This window comes from Hyla sarda, chromosome 1 (assembly GCF_029499605.1).
Source record: "Hyla sarda isolate aHylSar1 chromosome 1, aHylSar1.hap1, whole genome shotgun sequence".
NCBI lineage: Eukaryota > Metazoa > Chordata > Amphibia > Anura > Hylidae > Hyla > Hyla sarda.
This window is the reverse complement of record NC_079189.1, coordinates 149989632-150012426: the sequence shown is the minus strand read 5'-3', so window position 1 is coordinate 150012426 and position 22795 is coordinate 149989632. Positions and strand designations below refer to the sequence as shown.

Here is a 22795-nt window from a genome sequence, read left to right as displayed (position 1 = left end):
TGCAACGTGTTTCCTGGAGGATCCGCTTCCTCAGCCATTTAGGATAAGATTGAATACAGAAGTTATATAGGGAAAATCCCTGAATGGGATAAAAGATTAACCCTTTACAAGCAACCACACAATCGGATACATAATAAAAAGCAGGTCACTCATAATAAGACGTGACTGCTACACACAAAAGAATAACACTAGAGAAAATTCATATAAAAACAGTATAAAAATATATACCTACACAGCAAGTAGAAAAATTTTAAAACATGGGAATAAAAATGATAAAAAAATTCCTTACATTTTTATAAATACTAACGGGTATTTTCTAATGTCTCATTTAATCCATCCAGGAATAACGTGACTAGGGAAAATATCCAGAAAGCTTCTCTATTGTTTAATTTTTTTACACGATTATGGATATAATGTGGAATTGTTTTAAGTATTGTAAGTTTTAAATTATTGATACATTTATCATGCTTAGTGAATAAATGACAAGAAGCAGGTAGTTACACAGGGCCCTTTCATTTCTTGCAGCCTCCCAGTCTGACTGGGAGCACATGGTAAGTGAGCTTTTACACCTTGTTCACACTGGTGTGGTGCTGTGCGGCATCCATTGCTGCTGTGGCGCCGTATCTGTGGGGAGGCGCAGCTGTAGGGCTGGTTTGAGTGGCATTGGGGCCGCTCTGCCAGTGGATCGTTCCCTCTGTGGGCACTGGGTTTGCGGTGGTGGTGGTCGCCTCCCAGTGCTACGCCATTTTATGCTAGGGACGTTAGGGACCCACTCTAAATTGGTGGCCTTGACGTGGCGAGTGGGCTTGTACCTTTTGATCTAAATGTATACTAACAACCTTTTAGATTTTGAATTTATGCTGAGAAGCATTTAGATCAAAATACAATATCTAGATGTGCGACCATGTCTATTTTCTCTACCTGAAATGCTGTGAAGCATAAACCCGTTTTTTATATTTGACCTGTGCTTGTTCATACGCGACCGCACTCTCTGAACAGTGCGGCCCACGTACTGAAGTCCACAAGCACAGGTCAAAAGGTAAACAGCAAAAGGCCTATCACAGGTATAATGATTTTTGATAGGGAAAGTTTTTTTTGTAACATGAGACGAAAAGGAAAAAGTGAGTTTCCTATCATGGAACAGCACATACACCGGGCACGTCCACAAGCGATTGTGTCTGGAGTACCCGCCGGTCCACCATTAGCCACCTTGGGAACATCTGATTTAAAGGGGTATTCCAGGCCAAAACTTTTTTTTTATATATCAACTGGCTCCGGTAAGTTAAACAGATTTGTAAATTACTTCTATAAAAAAATCTTAATCCTTCCAATAGTTATTAGCTTCTGAAGTTGAGTTGTTGTTTTCTGTCTAACTGCTCTCTGATGACTCACGTCCCGACTGTGCAGTTCCTATGGGGATATTTTCTCATCATGCACAGCTCCCGGGACGTGACATCATCATTGAGCAGTTAGACAGAAAACTTCAGAAGCTAATAACTATTGGAAGGATTAAGATTTTTTTATAGAAGTAATTTACAAATCTGTTTAACTTTCCAGAGCCAGTTGATATATATAAAAAAAGGTTTTGCCTGGAATACCCCTTTAAACATACTCGGTGCTATCATGTTTCCTAAATTGGGAGATCGATGGAAAGTAATCCCAGCTTGCTGGGGTATTATATTTTTCATGATGGGGTCATCTACCAGGATTGGCCAATATTTATTCAGAATTTTTCTGACATTACCTGCAGCACAATTATAGTCAGTTATGAAATTATATTTATAAGGATTATCATTGATAATTGCTAATTTTTTTTTCCAGGAATGGATGAAGTGTAGTTTTGAAAAAATTTAAATTGCTATTTTTCTACTAATATCCAAATTATGTACGCAGAATGATGACCCAGAGCATTGCAAAAAGTTAAAATTATGCCCGCCCCAAACCCTTAGCTCTGCTTCATCATTCTGAGAATGTTTTGTTTGTGGCCATTCCTAACCTGTTGCCTGCAAATCCACACACTGCTCAGGTGGGGAGAGCGCTGCACATTTGAGGCAACTTTCAAACCCCCGAGGTCTTATCAGGGTTATTATGAGAAGGTTTTTTTTTATTTGGAAAACAATGTACTGTGGATAGGTACATTGGGGTCAAATTATGGGAAATTAAAATGGGGTAAGAGGATTATAAATTTAGTACTTCATGGAAGTGTGGTACTCCCTATAGCAATCTTTAATACAGAGGCACGGATAATCGGGGCATGTGTCGCACTGAGTGGTGGTGTCCTTCCTTATCCCCCTCCTGCGACACACTCTGCATTTTTTCTGGTACCATCCCTTCTTTCCAGTTTTGGGGACCTCACCTGGAAAGTAATGGCCTGGGATGATCCAGGCGCCTACAGTTCCAGAGGTACTCCGGCCCGCTCTCTCGGTCACCAAAGATAAGAGCCTTGAGGACTTCCTCTTGGAACTGAAGGAATGTCCCTGTGTGCCAGCCTACTGGGACAGTGCAAAAGAGATGTACATGGCAACCCGGGCCATATAGACCACAACTTTTTTTTGTACCATGCCCGGGTTTTCTGCATGGTGTTATATGGCTTGAGTCCATAATCAGAGAGATTAACTCTCCCCATATACTGATTGTACACCAATATACAATCAGGCTTGAGGACTGGTGTCAGGGTACCTTGCACAGGGACAAGGGTGCTGCCATTACCATGAATTGTGGTCAGCATGAGGACCTCCCTCTTGTCCTTATTCCTGCAACAGGTTTTCACTGGTAAGGGCCCTGCCCTTGGGGATAGGTGTCCTGCCCTTGGGGATAGGTCTCTGGAGGGAAGAGGTCGGGAGGGCTCTTTGATTCTTCCATACAGTCCCAAAAGCGACCATGGATCTGGCGATGAGGGATTTAAAAAGAGGGATATTGGTATAAAAGTTATCCACGTAAAGGTGGGAACCCTTATCCAGCAGTGCATGCAAAAGGTCCCTAATACCCAGGATGGGGGGGGGGGGGGACATTCTGGGAGTTCAATACGGGAATCCCTTCCCTTGTACACTCTAAACTTGCAAGTGTACCCTGAGGTACTCTCAAAGAGTTTCTAGAGTTTCACGCCATACCTTGCCCGCTTAGTGGGGATATATTGGTGGAAGTGCTAATGAGAGCCTGGTTCATCATCACTAGATAAGGAGGACAAGGAAGACAACAGGAAAGTGGGGTCTTCCTGGTCCTCACTGGCTGATTCGCTCTCGAAGAGCATCGTAGCCTATGCTATCTTCCACTGAAAATATCGGGCTGGCCATTTTCTTTTTTTCTACAAAGGGTGGGGTGACGAATGTTAGGGGTGTGTACGCGTGCACTAATTAACAGTGTGTGTTCGCTAAAACAAACACGGTTAACTAAAAAAAAGGTCTGTGCCCCCCAAAAAGTGGGGGGCAGACTGCAGCACCCTAAGGTAGGGCCCAGGTCACGTAAGCATCCCATTCCGGTGACCGGAAAATCTGAGAACGTACAGGTACCCCCCTGGTCCTTAATTACTAGGAAGCAAGAGCATACCTGTACACCCTTCATCCTGAAGGGGTTAACTAATAATGGTTTAATTAAAGGTTTGAATCTTATTTCTGCCCAGTTCATGCTGATTTCTATATAAAATGCTTTGATTCTGTGCCCTGTATTAGTCATTGAGATGTTAAGAGATTGTTATTCTATTTTGTTCTCACTTTGCATAGTAATTGGTATGTAGTGTTTGCTCAGGTACACCTTTCATGTTATATTCACAAAGTAACAAGGGTCATGTTGTAGTCACAAAGTAACAATGGGAGTGTTGCTAAGCTGCAAGCGACAACAGAGCAGAGCATGCTGTGTGAGCTTTAAGATGTTACTGTAGTGGAGAGAGAACACTTGTTCCATATCTCTCTCTAGATCTCTTCAGTGTGGCAATGGCAAGATTTTCCCTTTACCACAATGCCAACTTTCAGTCATTTGTTAGGCCTGACTACGTCTTTAAGCCTGTCAAAGAAAAATATGATGAGATTAGAGAAGAAGCGAAGCTAAAGCACATCCATGAAGCCAGAACGAAAGAGAAAAGTGCCACAGTATATGCTGGTGAATACCGAGGGAAAGAGCTGGATAAAACCTGCCAGTCATCAATGAGACCAAGCTCACCAACCAGGATGAACAAGCCTCACCCACCTGAGTAAGAAATATGTGTGTATATATACTGATGACTAGCTCTGCATATGGCCAACAATAATCAGTGGGTTCTCTAGAAGTCGCATTCCTGTTTTTAACATATGCCATAAATGTCTAAAAGATGTGAGTGGCAACTCTGGGTCCCATACCTATTTCAGGATCAAGTCGGTTTTCGGCTGTTGGTGGTTATAGAGAAGCCAAAAACAGCCAATCTAGCTGTTTTAAGGAGTTTGCATAACTACCCTAGAGATAAAAGGGAATCACATTAACAGAGAGAGCTTGGATCATATCCTAATAAACAAGTACGTGGACCCCTTTTTCTAATTCATGTATCTGGCCATTTCAGCTCTAGCCATTGCGGACAGGTACATAAAATAAGAATATAGTCATGTAATCTTCATAGTCAAACATTAAAGGGTACCTCTCATCAAGAAAACTTTTGATATATTATAGATTAATGTATGCAGAATAACTTTACAATTGCATGTTATTAAAAAATATGCTTCTTTCTATTTAATTTTCCACTTTGAAGAAATGACCACTAGGGGTCTCCCTACCAGTCCTGGCAGCAAGCATTTCAGACTCATGCTGGAGTCCTAAACACTACGAGCTGCCAGTCTGCTTTGTTCACAAAGGAGAACACTCAGAGCTGCCAGCCTGCTTTGTTCACAGCCTGTTTGGCTGTGAACAAAGCAGGCTGGCAGCTCTGAGTGTTTAGGACTCCAGCATGAGTCAGAAATGCTTGCTGACAGGACTGATCGGGAAAAATACAATAGAAAGAAGCATATTTTTCATTAACATGCTATTGGAAAGTTATTCAACATTCATTAATCTAAAATATATCAAAAGTTTATTTGATGAGAGGTACCCTTTAACAAAAGAACAGATGGTATGAGAGCTCAGTTTCTTTCATCATGGCACTGTCATAGGATGCAAACTCTGTAACAAGTTATTTCTGGGATATGCTACAGCTGATCTTCAGATCTCTATCTTAACTTCTGTTATATATCCCCTCACAATATTAGGATATTTTAAAGGGGTACTCCGGCCCTGAGACATCTTATCCCCTATCCAAAAGATAGGGGATAAGATGTCTCACCGCGGGGGTCCCGCCGCTGGGGACCCCCGCAAGCTTGTATTCGCCACCCACCTGTTTGAGGCGCCAGCTCACAAACAGCCGGGTGGCGACCACGGGGCCAGAGTATCGTGACGTCATGACTCCGCCCCGTGTGATGTCACCCCCACCCCCGCTATGCAAGTTTATGGGAGGGGGTGTGATGGCCCCATGGTCGCCACCCGGCTGTTTGGGAGCTGGCACCGCGCTGTGCAGCTCAAACAGGTGGGTGGCGAATACAAGATTAAGGGGGTCCCCAGCGGCGGGACCCCAGCGGTGAGACATCTTATCCCCTACCTATCCTTTGGATAGAGGATAAGATGTCTCAGGGCCGGAGTTCCCCTTTAAGCCATTTTCTGAACATGCTGGTTAAATAGCTTAGCTCAGTGTCACCTGTTGGTACCGGCTTGCAGTGTGGGTGACACTGATAAAAATGATATTTACCGCTGGCTGATCCGTGGCCCTGTTCACCCGTTATCCTCCTTATTGTGGCACCAGGCTTGGTACACAGGTGACGCTCCTGGAGAAGCCAGGCAGGATGAGAAGGCAGCAGCCATGACATCCGCATGCTCCTGGAATGCCGCCTGTGCACCAAGCCTACCGCCCAACTAAGGAGGATAATGGGCGAACAGAGCCCCGGACCAGCCAGTGGTAAGTAACATTTTTGTCACCTGCACCTCAAGCTTGTACTAACAGATTAGTGTGGGTGACACTATTAAAATATCCCCTTTAATGTTTTTTTATTTGAGAGCACAAAAGTTAATAACATGATTTCGACTTAAAGGGGTACTCTCGAGATAACAAAAAAAATGTTTTCAAATCAATTGGTGACAGAAAGTTATATTGATTTGTTACTTCTACACAAAAATCTTAGGCCTTCCAGTACTTATCAGCTGCTTTGTACCTTGAAGAAAAAAGTCATGTAGTCTTTCCAGTCAGACACGGTGCTCTTTGTTGCCAGCTTTGTTTGTGCCAGGTACTGTTCAGAGCAGTAGAGATTGGATATGGGGATTTGCCCCTGCTCCTGACATGGACAGAGGTGGCAGCAAAGAGCACTTAAAGTAACATAAAGGTCTCTTCAGTGCATACAGCCATATTCACCATATTTTGAAACCTAAAAGGCCTAGCTAGTGGAATAAATTTGCTGGTGGTTGTAGGAGGGCTTTGGATTAAAAAACAAACAAAAAAAAATGTCTTCCAATAGGTCAGTAAACATTAAATGTCTGGCCAGAAAACAAGAGGGGGGGCATTCTGCACATTTGCCTGATCTGTCGGGTGCAAGGACACCTCAGTAATATGCCATCTCATAGATGCCAATGCATTTCGGAGCGGAATCCACAAAAATAATAGACATGTCTAATCTTTGTCGACGATGGAATCGGGATTTCCGTGGCAGAAACATTTGCCATGGAAATTCCACAGTGTAAACAGAGCAGCAGAATTCCATGGAAATCATTCGGACTCTGCTTCAGTGGAATGTCCATGTGGAATATTCCGGCAGAATTCCGCACGGACATTTCCTCATGTGAACATGGCCTAAGACTGACAGTCTGGCAGCTCTGATATAAACCAGAACTAATCTTGTATAGATAATTTCAGAAGTGCCCTATATTAAAGTGCCTTGTCCACTGGAAGCTCTGTATTTGGCCCTGCCATGAAGAATTGTTGCTGCCAAATTGAATATGACATGTTGACATATAATTATGTGTGTGTTTGTCTCTTTTAGCGTATTCTTGGTCACTACACTACATAACATCCCAGGCCATTACAATTGTAAGAATAAAATATCTTCAGGAAAAAAAGGTAACCATATAGAGTTAATCCTCCTTAAAAGCATTTAGGCTGCTTTCACACTATATCATTTCTCAGTTTTAAAGACCCGTTATAATGCTCCGTTAAGGAAACACTTAAAACCGGCCGTTAAATGGCGGTTACAAAATCCCATATGGCCGTTACAAAATCCCAGTCAAGTCTATGGGATTTTGTGATTAGACGTTATGACCGTTAATGCCGTTATGAATAACAGACATTATTTTGTGACGGGAGAAAAAAAAACAGTACATGCACTAATTTTCTCAAAATATTATTTCAAAATAACATCCGTTATTCATAACGGCATTAACGGGTCATAACGGCTAATCACAAAATCCCATAGACTTGACTGGGAGTTTGTAACGGCCGTATGGGATTTTGTAATGGATGTTTAATGGACAGTTTTAAGGGTTTCCTTAACGGAACATTAGAACGGGTCTTTAAAACGGAGAAGTTATGTAGTGTGAACACAGCCTAAGAAAAGTATTCTACAGTTTTCTATTGGCTAAACATATACTTTTATAGGCGATTTATTGATGATTTGTTTATCATTTGGACTCGATCATTACAACAGGCTTATGATTTTGTAGATTTGCTCAATAAAAACTAATGGGGCCTTAAATTCACTCTCCATACTCCATCTACTAAGAAAATTTTTAGATTTGCTGATTAGAAAGGATTATTTGGGGGGAATCAATACTCAAACTTTGTTTTAAGCCAGTGGATATAAATAGTCTACTCTAATTCAACAGCTCGCATTATCCAAAATCCATCCGCAATGTTCCCTTACGGGCACTATTTTCGGATACCGAAAAATTGTACTCTTGACTGTTTTTTTTTTAGAAAAGGGTTACCGAAGACCATACACAGGCATTTAAAGGGGTTGTGCGCTGCCCTGCAGTTCGGAGCTCCGCTCACAGCGTTCGGAAGTTTATTACTCCGAACGCTGTGTGCGGGCTTCCGTGTTCGTGGCCGCCTGGCCCCTTCATGACGTCTTGCCCGCCCCCTCGTGACGTCACGCCCGCCCCCTCTACCAAAGTCTATGGGAAGGGGGCGTGACGTCATAGACTTTTGTTGAGGGGGCGGGCGAGACGTCACGAGGGGGCGGGTGAGACGTCGCGAGGGTGACGTCACGCCCGGTGGCTGCCAACACGGAAGCCCGCACACAGCGTTCGGAGTAATGAACTTCCGGACGCTGTGAGCGGAGCTCCGAACTGCAGGGCAGCGCACAACCCCTTTTAATAAAGCAAAGAACAAACAACAATCTGACCTGGTATCCCCTAAACCCCAGTCCTCTACCACAGATCATGAATAATGGACAGGAAAACTCTAATAAATATGATTGAATTTCAGCACTAATTTTTATTTTGCTGCGAACGATATCAAGTGAATACTTTTAAAGGATGACCCTTTATTGGGTGATCTTCTCCCAGCTCAGCCTGGGGTAACATTTCACATGTCTATGAACCTGCAAAATTTTATTGCCCCCGTAGATTAAAAAAATGACTGACAGTTTGAGTAAGACAACAGATACAAGCAGTGCCGTTGAGAAGGGTACCTTTCCATGCAAGAAAACTAGGTGTAAATGTTGCTCTAAATTGGGTGTGCTAAATATTCTTTTATTTCCAATATTTCAAAAAAAAAAAAAAAAAAAAAAAAAAATCTATATTTTTAGTAACTGTGACAGTATGTATGCAATTTATCTTTTTTCTTGTTCATGCGGTCTTCAATATGTGCGCATGGTCTGTTCATGCATGCTGGGATTTGTAGTTATGCAACAGCTGGAGGCACACAGGTTGGGAAACACTGAGTTAGGAAACAGACAGTGTTTCCTAACCAGTGTGCCTCCAGTTGTTGCAAAACTATAACTCCCAGCATGCCAGGAGAGCCGAAGGGCATGCTGGGAGTTGTAGTTTAGCAACATCTGGCCCTTCAGATTTTGCCGAACTACAACGCTCAGCATGCCTGGACAGTCTTCTATCCTCATTGAAATGAACATACAGCTATGCACGTTTATGGTACATTTCTCAGCTTTAGAGTAAACCAACTGTTATGTTAAAAAATAAATAGATTTTTTGCAGGTAAAGAAAAAACAAATGATTCTTCTACCAGTAGACCCCAAAAAATCCACTGTGATAACAAAAGCCAGGTACAGTATGTCAGATGTCTAAAATCTAAAATCACAAAGATATTGGGGGAGACTTATCAAAAATATGCACAGTAGAACAGTAGAGCAGTTGCATATAGCAAACGGATTCCAGTTTTAATTTTTTTGAGGCCTTATTACAGAAAAACTAGAGGGCGAAAAGAAATGCAGAGCTTCCATAGGGTGATAACTAGGGATGAGCGAATAGATTTTGACGAATCCGAATTCGTTAAGAATTTTAGGAAAAATTTGATTTGCAGTGAATGTGAATATCGGCACAATTCGATCGTGCGAATCGCTTCATTAAACTCCATTTAGTGCGGTCCAGGCTCAAGGGCATCTAAAATGGCAGATCCACATGTGAGAACATGGGGCAAGGAATCCTGGGAAGGCGGGAACAAGGGTAGGCGGGATGACCCTGAATGACATGCAGCAGCCAGTCACCCCTGTGATGTCACAGCCCTATATAATCGGCAGCCATATTGCTGCCAGTCACTTCAGCCTTTCATTGCAGAGATATAGATTGGGACAGACAGCGGTGTGTTGGCAAGAAAAGCTTTTTTCCCAGCAGAGATTCACCTCCCAGTCACTACAGCATTCTATTACAGAGAGGGACAGAGAGCAGTGTGTTGCACAGAACAGCAGCGATTCAGCTCAAGCACAAATCCTGCCTAGAAGCACTGATGGGGATGGGAGTGAGATTAAGAGAGAAAATGCTATTTTGGGTGTAGTACACAATGACTGTGTGCTGCAGCACTGGTGTGTACAACAACTGAAAAACTAATAGTAGCCAGCCAGTTAGGGTGAACAGAGCACTAAAAGCTCTGGTGTGTATTGCTTGTGTTGTACACAAATACTTTTTAAGCATACTGGAGCGCATACCACATATGTACATCTAAGTGTTGTACCATTTTGTTCCTGTTAAAGTCTTAAGGGCCTAGTTACTGTGAAAGGCCAGCCAAAAGTACACAAATGCTGCTGTTCTAGACAAATACTGTTTTAAGCGTAATGAAGCGTATTGTACTTCCCTCATATACGCACTCAGACAGAGAAATGCCAGGACGTGCACAGAGGAGTAGCAGAGTCCTAAATTCATCAGGCGCAGGCAGAGGTCGCAGCAGACTAAGGGCAAGTGGCAGCAGGAGTCGCAGCGAGAGGCCTGAGCTCCTGGTATCAGCTAGCGGTCGTGTCTCGATCAGCAACCCATCTGCTGTCATTGATTGGTTAACACGGTCATCCACTTCATCACGACATCTGACACCCCCAGTTCCTCAGACACAACCATCAGTTGGCATGGCATGGCCTGGGGAGCAGTCCCTATCCTCCAATTGGCTCTGTCCTATGCTGTTTCGACCCCCATAGAGGTATTCTATGCTGTGGGTTCAGCTCCACTTTTTATACAGGACGATCTAATAGAGGACAGTCAGCAGCCCAGCCAAGAAGTGGAGGAGACATCCCCCGCTTCCTTTGCTAGGCGGGAAAGTAGTGATGAGGAGAGTGGAGTGGTAGGTGGTGTTGGGAGCGTTCAGGCTCCTGAAGCACACACCGTTGAGGAACCTGAGGAGGACATCAGTGATGTGCTGACACAACTCGATCACACTAGGGAGCCAGGCGTAGAAGGGGCTTCATCAGGAAAAGAGGGTGGCAGGTTGCCTGTGAGGCAGCAGTTGAGCCAGCAAGGTGGTAACATGGTTGGGAGTCATCATGGTGGCAGCAGTGGGAAGTCTGGAGCCAAACGTGCTTTGCGCCAACCTACCTGCCCGGGAGGTAGTGGAACAGGGGTCCCTGGAGTCGGTGACAGTAGCAGTCAGTCAGTACGGACTGTTGGGGGGGGGGGGGGGAATCAGCTACTCTGCAGTGTGGCAGTTTTTCATCAAGTATACGGAGGATGTTAACATGGCCACATGCAATAAAAAAAAATATCTTTAATCTTTTAAATTGTGAGGCCCTTTGGTCTGGTCAGGCTGCCGCCACATCCAGGCTGAGTCATTATGTCACCATATGGTCTACTCTTGCTGCTGCCACTTCCAGGCTTGGTCATTCTGTCACATTTTGGTCTCCTTATGCTGGTGCCACCTCCAGGCTTTGTCATTTTGCTGCCATGTGGTCTCCTCATGCTGCTGGGACATTACCTAAATTTTCTATGATAGCACTAGCTACCATAAATTTTCAATTAAAATGTGAAAATGTATCTTTTAATCTTAGTAATTGTGAGGCCCTATGGTCTCATCATGCTGCTGTGATATTACCTAAAAATTTCTATGGTAGCACTACCTACCATGAATCTTCAATTATAATTTGAAATTGTATCTTTTAATCTTAAAAACTGTGAGGCCCTATGGTCTCATCATACTGCTGGGACGTTACCTAAAAATGTTTATGGTAGCATTAGCTACCATAAATCTTCAATTAATATTTGAAAATGTATCTTTTAATCTTTGGAATTTTGAGGCCCTATGGTCTCCTCATGCTGCTGCCACCTCCAGGCTGTGTTCCACCATATGGTCTCCTTATGCTGTTGGCACCTTTTAAGATTAAACTTTTAAAATTTTCATGTATCTAAAATCTTCAATAAAAATGTTACAAAATATCTTTAATCTTTTCTATTGTGAGGCCCTATGGTCTCATCGGGCTGCTGCCACCTCTACACTCTGTCATTGTGCCGCCATGTGACTCCTTGTTAGATTGGGTTTTATGGTCATACAGTATTAGTTCAAAGTAAATGCCGGGACATTAAACTTGGGAATCTAATAAAAATCTTAAATTTAAAAAAATCGATTGTAATTTTTTCAAGACTGAGGCTCTATGGTCGTCAACGTTATATATTACATGTGGAATTACCACAAGAATGCAATGAAATAGGTTGGAGCAATAACAATGAACCATAACTGATTAAATGAAACATTCGCACTTTCACAGTCAGGGGGTTGCTGAGAGGCAGGGGCTGGAACAGGTGGTATCTCGCCCGGTGGATGACCACCAGTTCGATCCTCACCAGAATGGGTACTCAATAAATTTAAATAAATTCAAATAAAATAAAATAAAAAATTACATTAAAAAATCTCTTTATTCTCTTCAATATTGATGCCATATGGTCTCCCCGCTGCCTCATCCAGACGCTCTGCGGTAGTGATTCTAATAGTGATGCCTGTAATCTACATGTCATACTGAATAACAGCATTATTTCACAGTACACTCTCTATGCGTGTTAGGACAAGGCAAAGTGTTCTACATCCCTATTGAGGCTATATGGTCTCTTCATGCTGCCGCCAACTCCAGGCTGTGCTATTCAGCCACTATATGGTCTCCTCATGCTACCACCACCTCCACGCTGTGTCATTCAGCCACTATATGGTCTCCTCATACTGATGCCACCTCCAGGCTCTGTCATTGTGCCGCTCTGTGACAGTGATTCTAATAGCTACGCCTCTGACCTGCATGTCATACTGAATAACAGTATTATTTCACAAACCCAGAACACCACCTATGCATGTTACAGCAAGGCGAAATGTTCTACACCCCTATTGAGGCTCTCTTTAGGACAGAAATAGCTGTTTTTAATAGCGATTCGCCAACTCCAGGCTGTGTCATTCAGCCACTATATGTTCTCCTTATGCTGCCGCCACCTTCATGCTGTGCCATTCAGCCACTATATGGTCTCCTCATGCTTTCGCCACCTCCATGCTGTCATTCAGCCACTATATGGGCTCCTCATGCTGCCGCCACCTCCAGGCCTTGTTCTCCTCATGCTGCCGCCACCTCCACGCTGTCATTCAGCCACTATATGGTCTCCTCATACTGATGCCACCTCCAGGCTCTGTTGTGCCGCTCTGTGACCGTGATTCTAATAACTACTCCTCTTACCTGCATGTCATACTAAATAACTGTATTATTTCACTAACCCAGAAAACAGCCTATTCGTGTTACAGCAAGGCAAAGTGTTCTACACCCCTATTGAGGCTGTCTGTAGGCCAGACATAGCCATTTTTAATAGCGATTCGCTGCAAATAAATTCGGACCGAACTAAATTTTTTCAGAAAATTCGGCATATCGGCCGAATCGACTTTTTCAAAAATTCAAGTCAGTGAAGAAAAAGATCGGCGACTCACCAGAAGTTGCTAGCAGAGTTCTTCTTTATTGAATACTCACAGATACATAGGTAAGGAAGGAGGGTAGTGGGGGGACACTGGATGGCAACCAAGCTCCGTTTCGCACAAATGTGCTTCCTCCGGCCTTTTTCAAAAATTCGCTCATCTCTAATGATAACGTATGTATTGATCAATGCAGTCAGAGATTGATGAAAACCGCTCACCTTCTATTGTTGCATCAATGACACAACAACTTATGATAGCCTGTATATTTAGAGTGTTAGTGGTGCTGCCTCCCCAGGAGCATCCTGACCGATAGTAGATACAACCTAATCCCCAGCGAAGAACTGTGAAATTAAAAAAAAGTTCCTAACCAACCCTAGTGGAATCAATGGAATGCCTATTGATTAGTAAAGAAAGAAGCACAAGTTTTAATAAATCTAACTCATTGTTTCATTCAACATTATAATACAGTGACCCCCCCAACCTACGATGGCCCCGACATATGATCATTTCAAGATACGATGGCCTCTCAGAGGCCATCGCATGTTGAAGGCAGCATCAACATACGATGCTTTTGTATGTCGGGGCCATCGCATAAACGGCTATCCGGCTGCGCAGACTGCTTCAGCTGCCACCGGATAGCCGTTTACGGTGCCCAATGTGGTCCGGTGATGATCATTCACCTGTCCTCGGGGCTCCGGTGCGTTCTCTTTGGGATCCCTGCATCGTCGGCGCTCTCCATCGTCGTCATCACGTCGCTGCGCACGCCGTCCCGTCATCCAATAGGAGCCGTGTGCGTAACGATGTGATGGCGGCGACGGAGAGTGAGGATGCCGGGGAAGCAGAGGCCTTGCCGGAGCGTCGGGGACACCCCGGGGACGCGGTGACAGCGATGGAAGGCGGCATCCAGGGCAGCGGTGAGGAGCGGTGACGGTCCGGAGCGGCGGGGACAGGTGAGTACAACCTTTAATACCAGTGGTCGTCAACCTGCGGACCTCCAGATGTTGCAAAACTACAACTCCCAGCATGCCCGGACAGCCGTTGGCTGTCCGGGCATGCTGGGTGTTGTAGTTTTGCAACATCTAGAGGTCCGCAGGTTGTAGACCACTGTCCTATACTTTACATTGCACGGAACCCTCAACATACGATGGTTTCAACAAATTATGGTCCATTTGGAACGGATTACCATTGTATGTTGAGGGACCACTGTAATCCATACAGCCAATGTTTTCATAAAATTACTTCAAATAAAAAGATTCAAAAAATCTTACTATATTTTGTGATCATAGACATTCCTTATATTGCTAAATCTTAGAGAAGATAATAAGCATTAAAGTCCTGTGTATTTTCATAGGTACACATATTCAATGACATGAATTATAATATGGCAGCTCAGGCTTGGTTGAAAGTTGCAAATGATGGAGGTAAGATGAATACATTTGCAGTGCATATTTCATTTTCAATAACAGTCTGCTTAGGCCCTTTTCACACTATACATTCATCCGCTTTTAAAGATCCGCTATATGTTCCGTTATGAAAACCCTGAAAATCGGCCTTTAAACGGCTGTTACACAATCCCATTATACTCTATGGGATTTTTACATGATCAGTTTTAACCTGTCATAGCCCGTTATTAATAACAGACGTTATTTTGTGATGGGAGAAAAAAATGGAAGAAATAGTGCATGCACTATTTCTTCCATTACTTTCTCCCATCATAAAATAACGTCCGTGTTCAATCATTTAGTTTACATCTACAGCATAAAATCCTTTGCATCAAATCCTGTCCATCAAATATGCGCAGGATAGGGTACATGTGAATAGACCCTTAAAGGAAAACTGTCAGATATTTTCTCCCGCACTATCCACAGTACTGGTGGATAGTGCAGGAGATGCTGATTAAAACGAGCCCTACCTTACCCGGATCCGCCCTGCCGTTCACCCGCAATTGTAGTTTTATTCTGTGTGTATATCTTGCTGTAACTGGCACGGGCGAGGCTTCTGCAGCTAACTGGCACTGATATCAGCGCTGCTAATGAATATTCATCCCCCCTCCCTCCAGGTAGGAGCAGCGAAGAGAGGTAGAGCTGGAGGGAGGGGGGGGGATGAATATTCATAAGCGGCGCTGACATCAGTGCCAGTTAACCTGCAGAAGCCCCGCCCGTGCCAGTTACAGCAAGATGTACACATAGAATAAAACGACAATTGCGGGAGAACGGCTGGGCTGATCCGGGTAAGGTAGGGCTTTATTTTAATTAGCGTCTCTCGCACTATCCACCAGTATAGTGCGGGAGAAAATATCTGACAGTTTCCCTTTAAGCTGATCCACTGTTATTCCAAGTGCAGGGCCTGATGGGATGGTGCATAACACATAGCTTAGTACAAAACCAGCTGATTTAAATTCTATTAGTTTTGTAACTATGTATTTTTATGCTTAATCCTGTCTGATCCATACCTGTCCTATCCATTCAGTTCCTATCTGTTCTGGTTCTATTGCATTTCTACTGCTATCCTATACTGTACGTTCTAATTTGTTTCTACCCATCCTTACCCTTTTCAGAGCTCTTTTCCATGGCTTTCTCTTCCATTCCTAGCATTTACTGTTTGTTCCCTATCTATGCATATAAATGCCTATTAATTGTTATCCATTTCTATACTTTCTTATCCTACCCTACTTGTTTGAAGTTCATCTGTCACATGAAAACACTATATAAAACTTTTCTCACTGAGTACAAGCTGTATCCATGTACTGTGATCCCTCAACTTACAATGGCCTCAACATGCAATAGTTTCAACATACAATGTTTTTTTATGGACCATTGTAACTTGAAACCAGACTCAACTTACAATGATGGGGACAGTCCAGATCCTCCGTGAGACATGTCACAACTGGAGGAACTGACAAATCAGAATGGGCATTTTACTGGTAAATTACCCGTATTACTGAAGTGTATGCAGTGACTGGCTGTCTGGTAGCGCCCCCTACAGTACAGGGAGGTATTACATGTTCTGTACTCTTTACCTCTATTACTGAGGTGCAAGCACTGACTGGCTGTCTGGTAGCACCCCCTACAGTACAGGAAGGAACTACAAGTTCTGTACTACTCCTTACCCGTGCCAGGGTTAGCTGCTCCTTTGGACACCAAGTAAGGGCGGCTCCATTTGGGACACTGTGTGTACTGTACAGGACCCTGAAGAAGTTCCTGTTCTCTACATAAATCATTGTTTCCCAACCAGGGTGCCTCCAGCTGTTGCAAAACTACAACTCCCAGCATGCCTGGACAGCTAACGGCTGTCCGGGCATGCTGGGAGTTGTGGTTTTGCAACAGCTGGAGGCACCCTGGTTGTGAAACACTGACATAGATAGTGATTACAGCTCCCAGCAGATCTTTCTTACTTTTATATGTAAGGATTTGCTTTATCTGTATTATTTTTTTATATACCGTATTTATCGGCGTATAACACGCACTTTTTAGACTAAAATTTTTAGCCTAAAGTCTGTGTGCGTGTTATACGCCGATACACCCCCAGGAAAGGCAGGGGGAGAGAGGCCGTCGCTGCCCGCTTCTCTCCCCCTGCCTTTCCTGGGGTCTAGAGCGCTGCTGTCGGCCCTTCTCACCCCCTGGCTATCGGCGCCGCTGCCCGTTCTGTCCCCCTGACTATCGGTGCCGGCGCCGATAGCCAGGGGGAGAGAAGTGGCGCCGACAGCCAGGGGGAGAGAAGGGGCAGCGGCGCCGATAGCCAGGGGGAGAGAAGCGGCGCCGACAGCCAGGGGGAGAGAAGGGGCAGCGGCACCCATTGCCGGCGCCGCTGCCCCGTTGCCTCCCCCCATCCCCGGTGGCATAATTACCTGAGTCGCTATGCGCTGAACGGCGCGGTGCATAGCAACGACGCAGGGGATGCACGCCGGAGGCCTGCAGCAGCGCGGACCCGACTCAGGTAATTATGCCACCGGGGATGGGGGGAGGCAACGGGGCAGCGGCGCCGGCAATGGGTGCCGCTGCCCCTTCTCTCCCCCTAGCTGTCGGCGCCGCTTCTCTCCCCCTGGCTATCGGCGCCGGCACCGATAGTCAGGGGGACAGAACGGGCAGCGGCGCTGATAGCCAGGGGGAGAGAAGGGCCGGAAGCAGGGCTCTAGACCCCAGGGCAGGCAGGGGGAGAGAAGCGGGCAGCGACGGCCTCTCTCCCCCTGCCTTTCCTGGGGGTGTATCGGGGTATACACGCGCACACACGCACCCTCATTTTATCATGGATATTTGGGTAAAAAACTTTTTTTACCCAAATATCCTTGGTAAAATGAGGGTGCTTGTTATAGGCCGGTGCGTGGTATACCCCGATAAATACGGTAACTGTTTTATTTATTGTTTTCATCGGGTTATTTAAGATATAAACAATATAAAAATTATCTGTATTATTTATCTACTTATTTATCTTTAATCCTCACCTTTTCCTATTTTTGGATGACATGTTGGTGGCTTCAGAACCAATTACCAGGTTTCCATAAAGTTATGGTCTCAACATACAATGGTCTCAACATACAATGGTCTCAACATACAATGGTCGTCCTGGAACCAATTAGTATTGTAACTTGAGGGACCACTGTATACTGCAGCCATACCATTGTCTGTTTATTATGTGACTTTCTCTCCATAAAAACTTCAAACCATTAAAGTCACAAACAGTAGGAGAGGCATGGCCTGAGGTCCACAATGCCTTGGGCTGACTCTCCTCTCTCCTTCAATGTTACTTCATAGCCGCTGTGTGATTGACAGAAAGGTCCAATACGCATGTGCAGTCACGCAGTCTTACAACACACAATAAGCATCGCTGTTCTACTGAGTAATGATAAAGTTATGTCTTCTCTCCCACACAGAATACAGGGTTATTATAGGGAATTTACATAGACTGTAATGTAGACAGTAAGCCAGTAAATATTCAGCCAGGCAAGCAGACTCTCACATACAGTACATATTTATTGCAGTGCATTATTTACTTCTAGATCAGTGGTTCTTAACCTTGTTGGAGCTACTGACCCCCACCAGTTTCATATGCGCATTCACCGAACCCCTCTTAATTGGAAAAATAAAATATGATTTTTTTCAAATTCAAAACATAGGAGGTATATATTTAAGTATATATTTATACATAGGTGCACAAAATGAACAAAACCATTAAGACACATTAAGCGCAGGCAGTGTTCCCCCACACATTAGGCACAGGCAGTGTTCCCCCACATTAGGAAGACAGTTCCCCCACATTAGGCAGGCAGAGTTCCCCCACATTAGGCAGACAGTTCCCCCATACATTAGGCGCAGGCAGTGTTCCCCCACATTAGGCAGGCAGTGTTCCCCCACATTAGGATGTCACTGTTCCCCCACGTTAGGCAGGCAGAGATCCCCACATTAGGCAGGCAGAGTTCCCCCACTTTATGTAGGCCAGTGGTCTTCAACCTGCAGACCTCCAGATGTTGTAAAACTACAACTCCCAGCATGCCCGGACAGCCAACGGCTGTCCGGGCATGCTGGGAGTTGTTGTTTTGCAACATCTGGAGGTCCACAGGTTGAAGACCACTGATGTAGGCAGTGTTCCCCCACAGACATACAGCCTCCAGCCATACACTGTAAATGTATGCCTGTGTACTGCCCACTTCAGTGCTCCGACCACCGCTCCGGCTATAGCATTAGGTCTTGGGACCGGTGGTCGGAGCACCGAAGATGACGTGCCGCTGGTCACTTACCAAGCTGGCCAGTGCGCGTCTTCCTCCTTCTCTATCCTCCGGTCCTCGGCGCCTTTGTTTCCACGGTCAGTGACGTCCCGGCGTGCGCTATGTCCCGGCGGCCCTGCGCTTTTAAACTTAGTGATGGGGGGGAATTGTCCCGTCGCCACAGGACAGGCATACACCCACTCTGCTCGGGGCCCCGGGCCAGCTCTGGGCCCCAAGCAATTGCTTGGTTCGCCTATCAGGTTGCAACCTCCCCCGCCGAACCCCTGGGACTGACTTACCCAGGTTAAGAACCACCGTTCTAGAAGCTTCTGATACGCCAGCATAGCAGCTGTATATGCTGCAGTCTATGAGGCGGTATATTCACTGTGTAAAGAGAACTGAGAAACTGAGCGTGCCTGACCAGAAGAGAAAGCTGCCTATAGGACTTATCCCATGGCAACAAACAAGAGTATCCACCCGATATGCCTTTCAGGAATGATTGATTTCTGATAGTTTCTTGTATTGGCAAATATGTTTCAAGTCACATAATGCATCAGTTTAGACCTATTTATTCTCATGGTAAAACCCCTTTAACTTCACCTATTCCTGTCTATCATATTCTGTCCTCTCCTTTCCCATTTTATTTAATCTGATCTTATTCAATCTTATTTCTGCTCTTGTAACTTCCAATATTGTCCCATCCGTTCCTTCCCTATATAATTTGTTCCTTTCCTATGCACATCCATTATTTTCTATCTTATCCATGTCTATTCTTTCTGTTCTATTAAATCCAGTGGTTTTGTATGGTATGGATTTCTATCCTAGAGTATTTTCCCATATAATCCTATCTGTTTATATCCTATTTTCTATCATTATTACTAATCCTATCTATCTGTTACCTGCATAGTTTATCCTGTTCTTTCTTCTGTTCCTATTCTATCTCCTCAGATCCTATATGTTCCTTTCCAATCTCTCCCTGATCTAATTTTTTTCTATTTTGTTTTTTTCACTTTTTTTAAACATTTGGTAAATTGTCCTTTGTTTTTATGAAAACTTACAGACTATGCTGCAGTAGTGAAAATGATAAAGTTTGTAAGTGACAAACAAGTCATGAAGAAGGATATCTGTGCTAAGAATAATACATCCTACCAGGTAAAACGCTTTATATATTTTTTTTTATACCTTTTGATATATTAAAAACACATAAAAACCTAAGGAAAGCATATCAGCAAAGCTTTGTAGATGTGCTGCGGCACAACATTCACTTGTGCCAATCTCTGATATCACTGGCATTATTATAAAGCTGATCCTGAGCGCTCTACTATTAACATTGTTGGACATAGTTTAAAGAAAAGTTAAGTAAAGGTGCGACTTGCATCTGGCATACTTGGCCTGGCAAGTTATGTTAGTGTGTGTGTTAGTGTGTGTGTGTGTGTTAGTGTGTGTGTTAGTGTGTGTGTGTGTGTGTGTGTGTGTGTTAGTGTGTGTGTGTGTTAGTGTGTGTGTGTTGTTTTGGTTGCAGTAAGGCCACATAGTTACCCTCATTCGATAACATTTTATCTTTTTCAATAGGTACTGAAACAATATCTTAAACCTGAATACATTCCCTCAGCCCAGTGCTGGTTACAGAATGCTCCGCCTGAAGGTAAATAATAATATAAACAACAGCAAGGCCCTTTATGCACAGTTTAAATTATAAATTCAGTTTAAATTATAAATTAATAACATACAGCAGCATAAATGTGTGAAGATAGGGCTTGAAAACATTTACACTTATTACTAGCAGATGACAAGGTCATAGAATCATTTATTATGAAGTCTGTACAAGATGAGATTTTGCAAATGACCCTTTGAATGTGTGGCTTACGACTGCGATCTTCATAGAGTAAACAATTAAAGATGAGCAAATTTTTGAAAAATTTCATTTCAGCTTCCGTTTCTACGTAGTACCTTTGTCGGTAAAAATGACACCTTATCTTAATTCTGTAGGTTCATACGATTAAAATGATACCCTACTTATGTAGGTTTGATTTTGTCGTACTTCTGGAAAAAATCATAACTTCATGCAGGAAAATTTATACGTTTAAAATTGTTTGGAACTTTGGAATTTTTTTGCGCGTAAGCCATTGACCGTGCAGTTTAATTAACGATATATTTTTATAATTCGGACATTTCCGCACGCGGCGATACCATATATGTTTATTTTTATTTACTGTGTTTTTTTTTTTTTTATGGGAAAAGGGGGGTGATTCAAACTTTTAATAGGGGAGGGGTTAAATGATCTTTATTCACTTTTTTTTTTCACTTTTTTTTTGCAGTGTTATAGCTCCCATAGGGAGCTATAACACTGCACACACTGATCTTTTAGATTGATCACTGGTTTCTCATAAGAAACCAGTGATCGATGATTCTGCCGCTTGACTGCTCATGCCTGGATCTCAGGCACTGAGCAGTCATTCGGTGATCGGACAGCGAGGAGGCAGGTAGGGACCCTCCATCTGTCCTGTAAGCTGTTCGGGATGCCGCGATTTCGCCGCGGCTATCCCGAACAGCCCACTGAGCTAACCGGCATGCTTTCACTTTCACTTTTCACTAAAGGGTTAATAGCACGCGGCACCGCGATCAATGCCGCGCGCTATTATCCACGGGTCCCGGCCGTTGTTAGAGGCCGGGCCCGACCCGCCGAGGCCGTGGCCCCGCGTTATAGATCGCTAGCGGACACATGACGTTCCAGTACGTCATGTGTCCTTAAGGGGTTAAAACAAAGTCTGCAAACTACAAGGCTCTTATAACCAGCCTTACCCCACACAGTGACAGAGGGGTGTACATGAGTGACAGAGGGGCATACAGGAATGACAGAGGGGTGGGTGTACTGGGTAATCGTGGGGTGTACAGGGGTGACAAAGGGGTTTATAGGGGTGACAGAGGGGTGTACAGAATAAAAGAGGGGTGTCCAGGGGTTACAGAGAGGTTACGAGGGGTGAGAGAGAGGTGTAGAGGAGTGAAAGAAGAGTGGGGGTGCACTATCTGAAGCCGAGTAGGCCTCTGTCAGTGCTGCCCCTGCTCCTTCCCTCCATCCACACCATTCTGCTGAGGGACCAGGGAGAATCCAGAGCTGCTCCACAGGAGAGGGAGGATACACGAGGATTGGAACTGCAGCATCACCCATCCCAGCACTGCACACAGACTTCTCTGCACGCCTGTGACTCACAGGTGCGCAGGCCTGGGCAGAAAAATCTAAAAATGTTAGCGCCATATTTCCCACCAGAGTGTCCTGGCACCCAGGTTGGGAATCAATGCCTCAGATTAATGTGTGCTGGACCTCCCTTGCGCCCCCTTGCAACAGCGCACCTGAGGCAAACGCCTCATCAGAGCTACAGCCCTGATTACAGAAACATACAAGTGCAAAAAAACACAAACTTCAAAAAACACTAAAATCTGTGATAAAAGTGCTATCAAAAAAGAGGTAGTATTATATGTGACAAGGACATCAAGGGTGGATTTAAAAAGGGGGGCAGTTTAAGTTGTAGAAATTTCTGTAATAGTCCGTTCCATAAACCAGAGTGCAGGGAACTCTGAGGACAATGCTCTCCAGTACGCTTAAAACAGTATTTGTGTACAACACCAGCCGGTGTGTCAACTAACACAAAAGCACCAGTTAAAAAGAAATCTAGATATAGACAAATTTTATTGATAACGTACACATAAAAATAGATAAAAGCATAAAAAAGAGGGATCTTGCACAA

The 22795-nt window shown here is 44.1% G+C and overlaps 1 protein-coding gene across 5 annotated transcripts in view; it reads left to right on the top strand.

Moving 5' to 3' along the window:
- Positions 1-3819: 3819 nt before the first annotated feature.
- LOC130359485 (uncharacterized) overlaps positions 3820-22795 on the top strand; it is a 33520-nt gene continuing 14544 nt past the window's right edge. For 4 of the 5 annotated variants that reach the window (XM_056562859.1, XM_056562858.1, XM_056562857.1 and 1 more), the window contains exons 1-6: positions 3820-4186; positions 7023-7099; positions 9190-9257; positions 14700-14769; positions 20110-20201; positions 20622-20694. In XM_056562859.1, coding sequence (XP_056418834.1) covers positions 3930-4186; positions 7023-7099; positions 9190-9257; positions 14700-14769; positions 20110-20201; positions 20622-20694 — 637 coding nt within the window. In that variant the 5' untranslated portion in view covers positions 3820-3929. The remainder of the gene's footprint in view (positions 4187-7022; positions 7100-9189; positions 9258-14699; positions 14770-20109; positions 20202-20621; positions 20695-22795) is intronic. The other variant, XM_056562860.1, reaches the window with a different exon arrangement.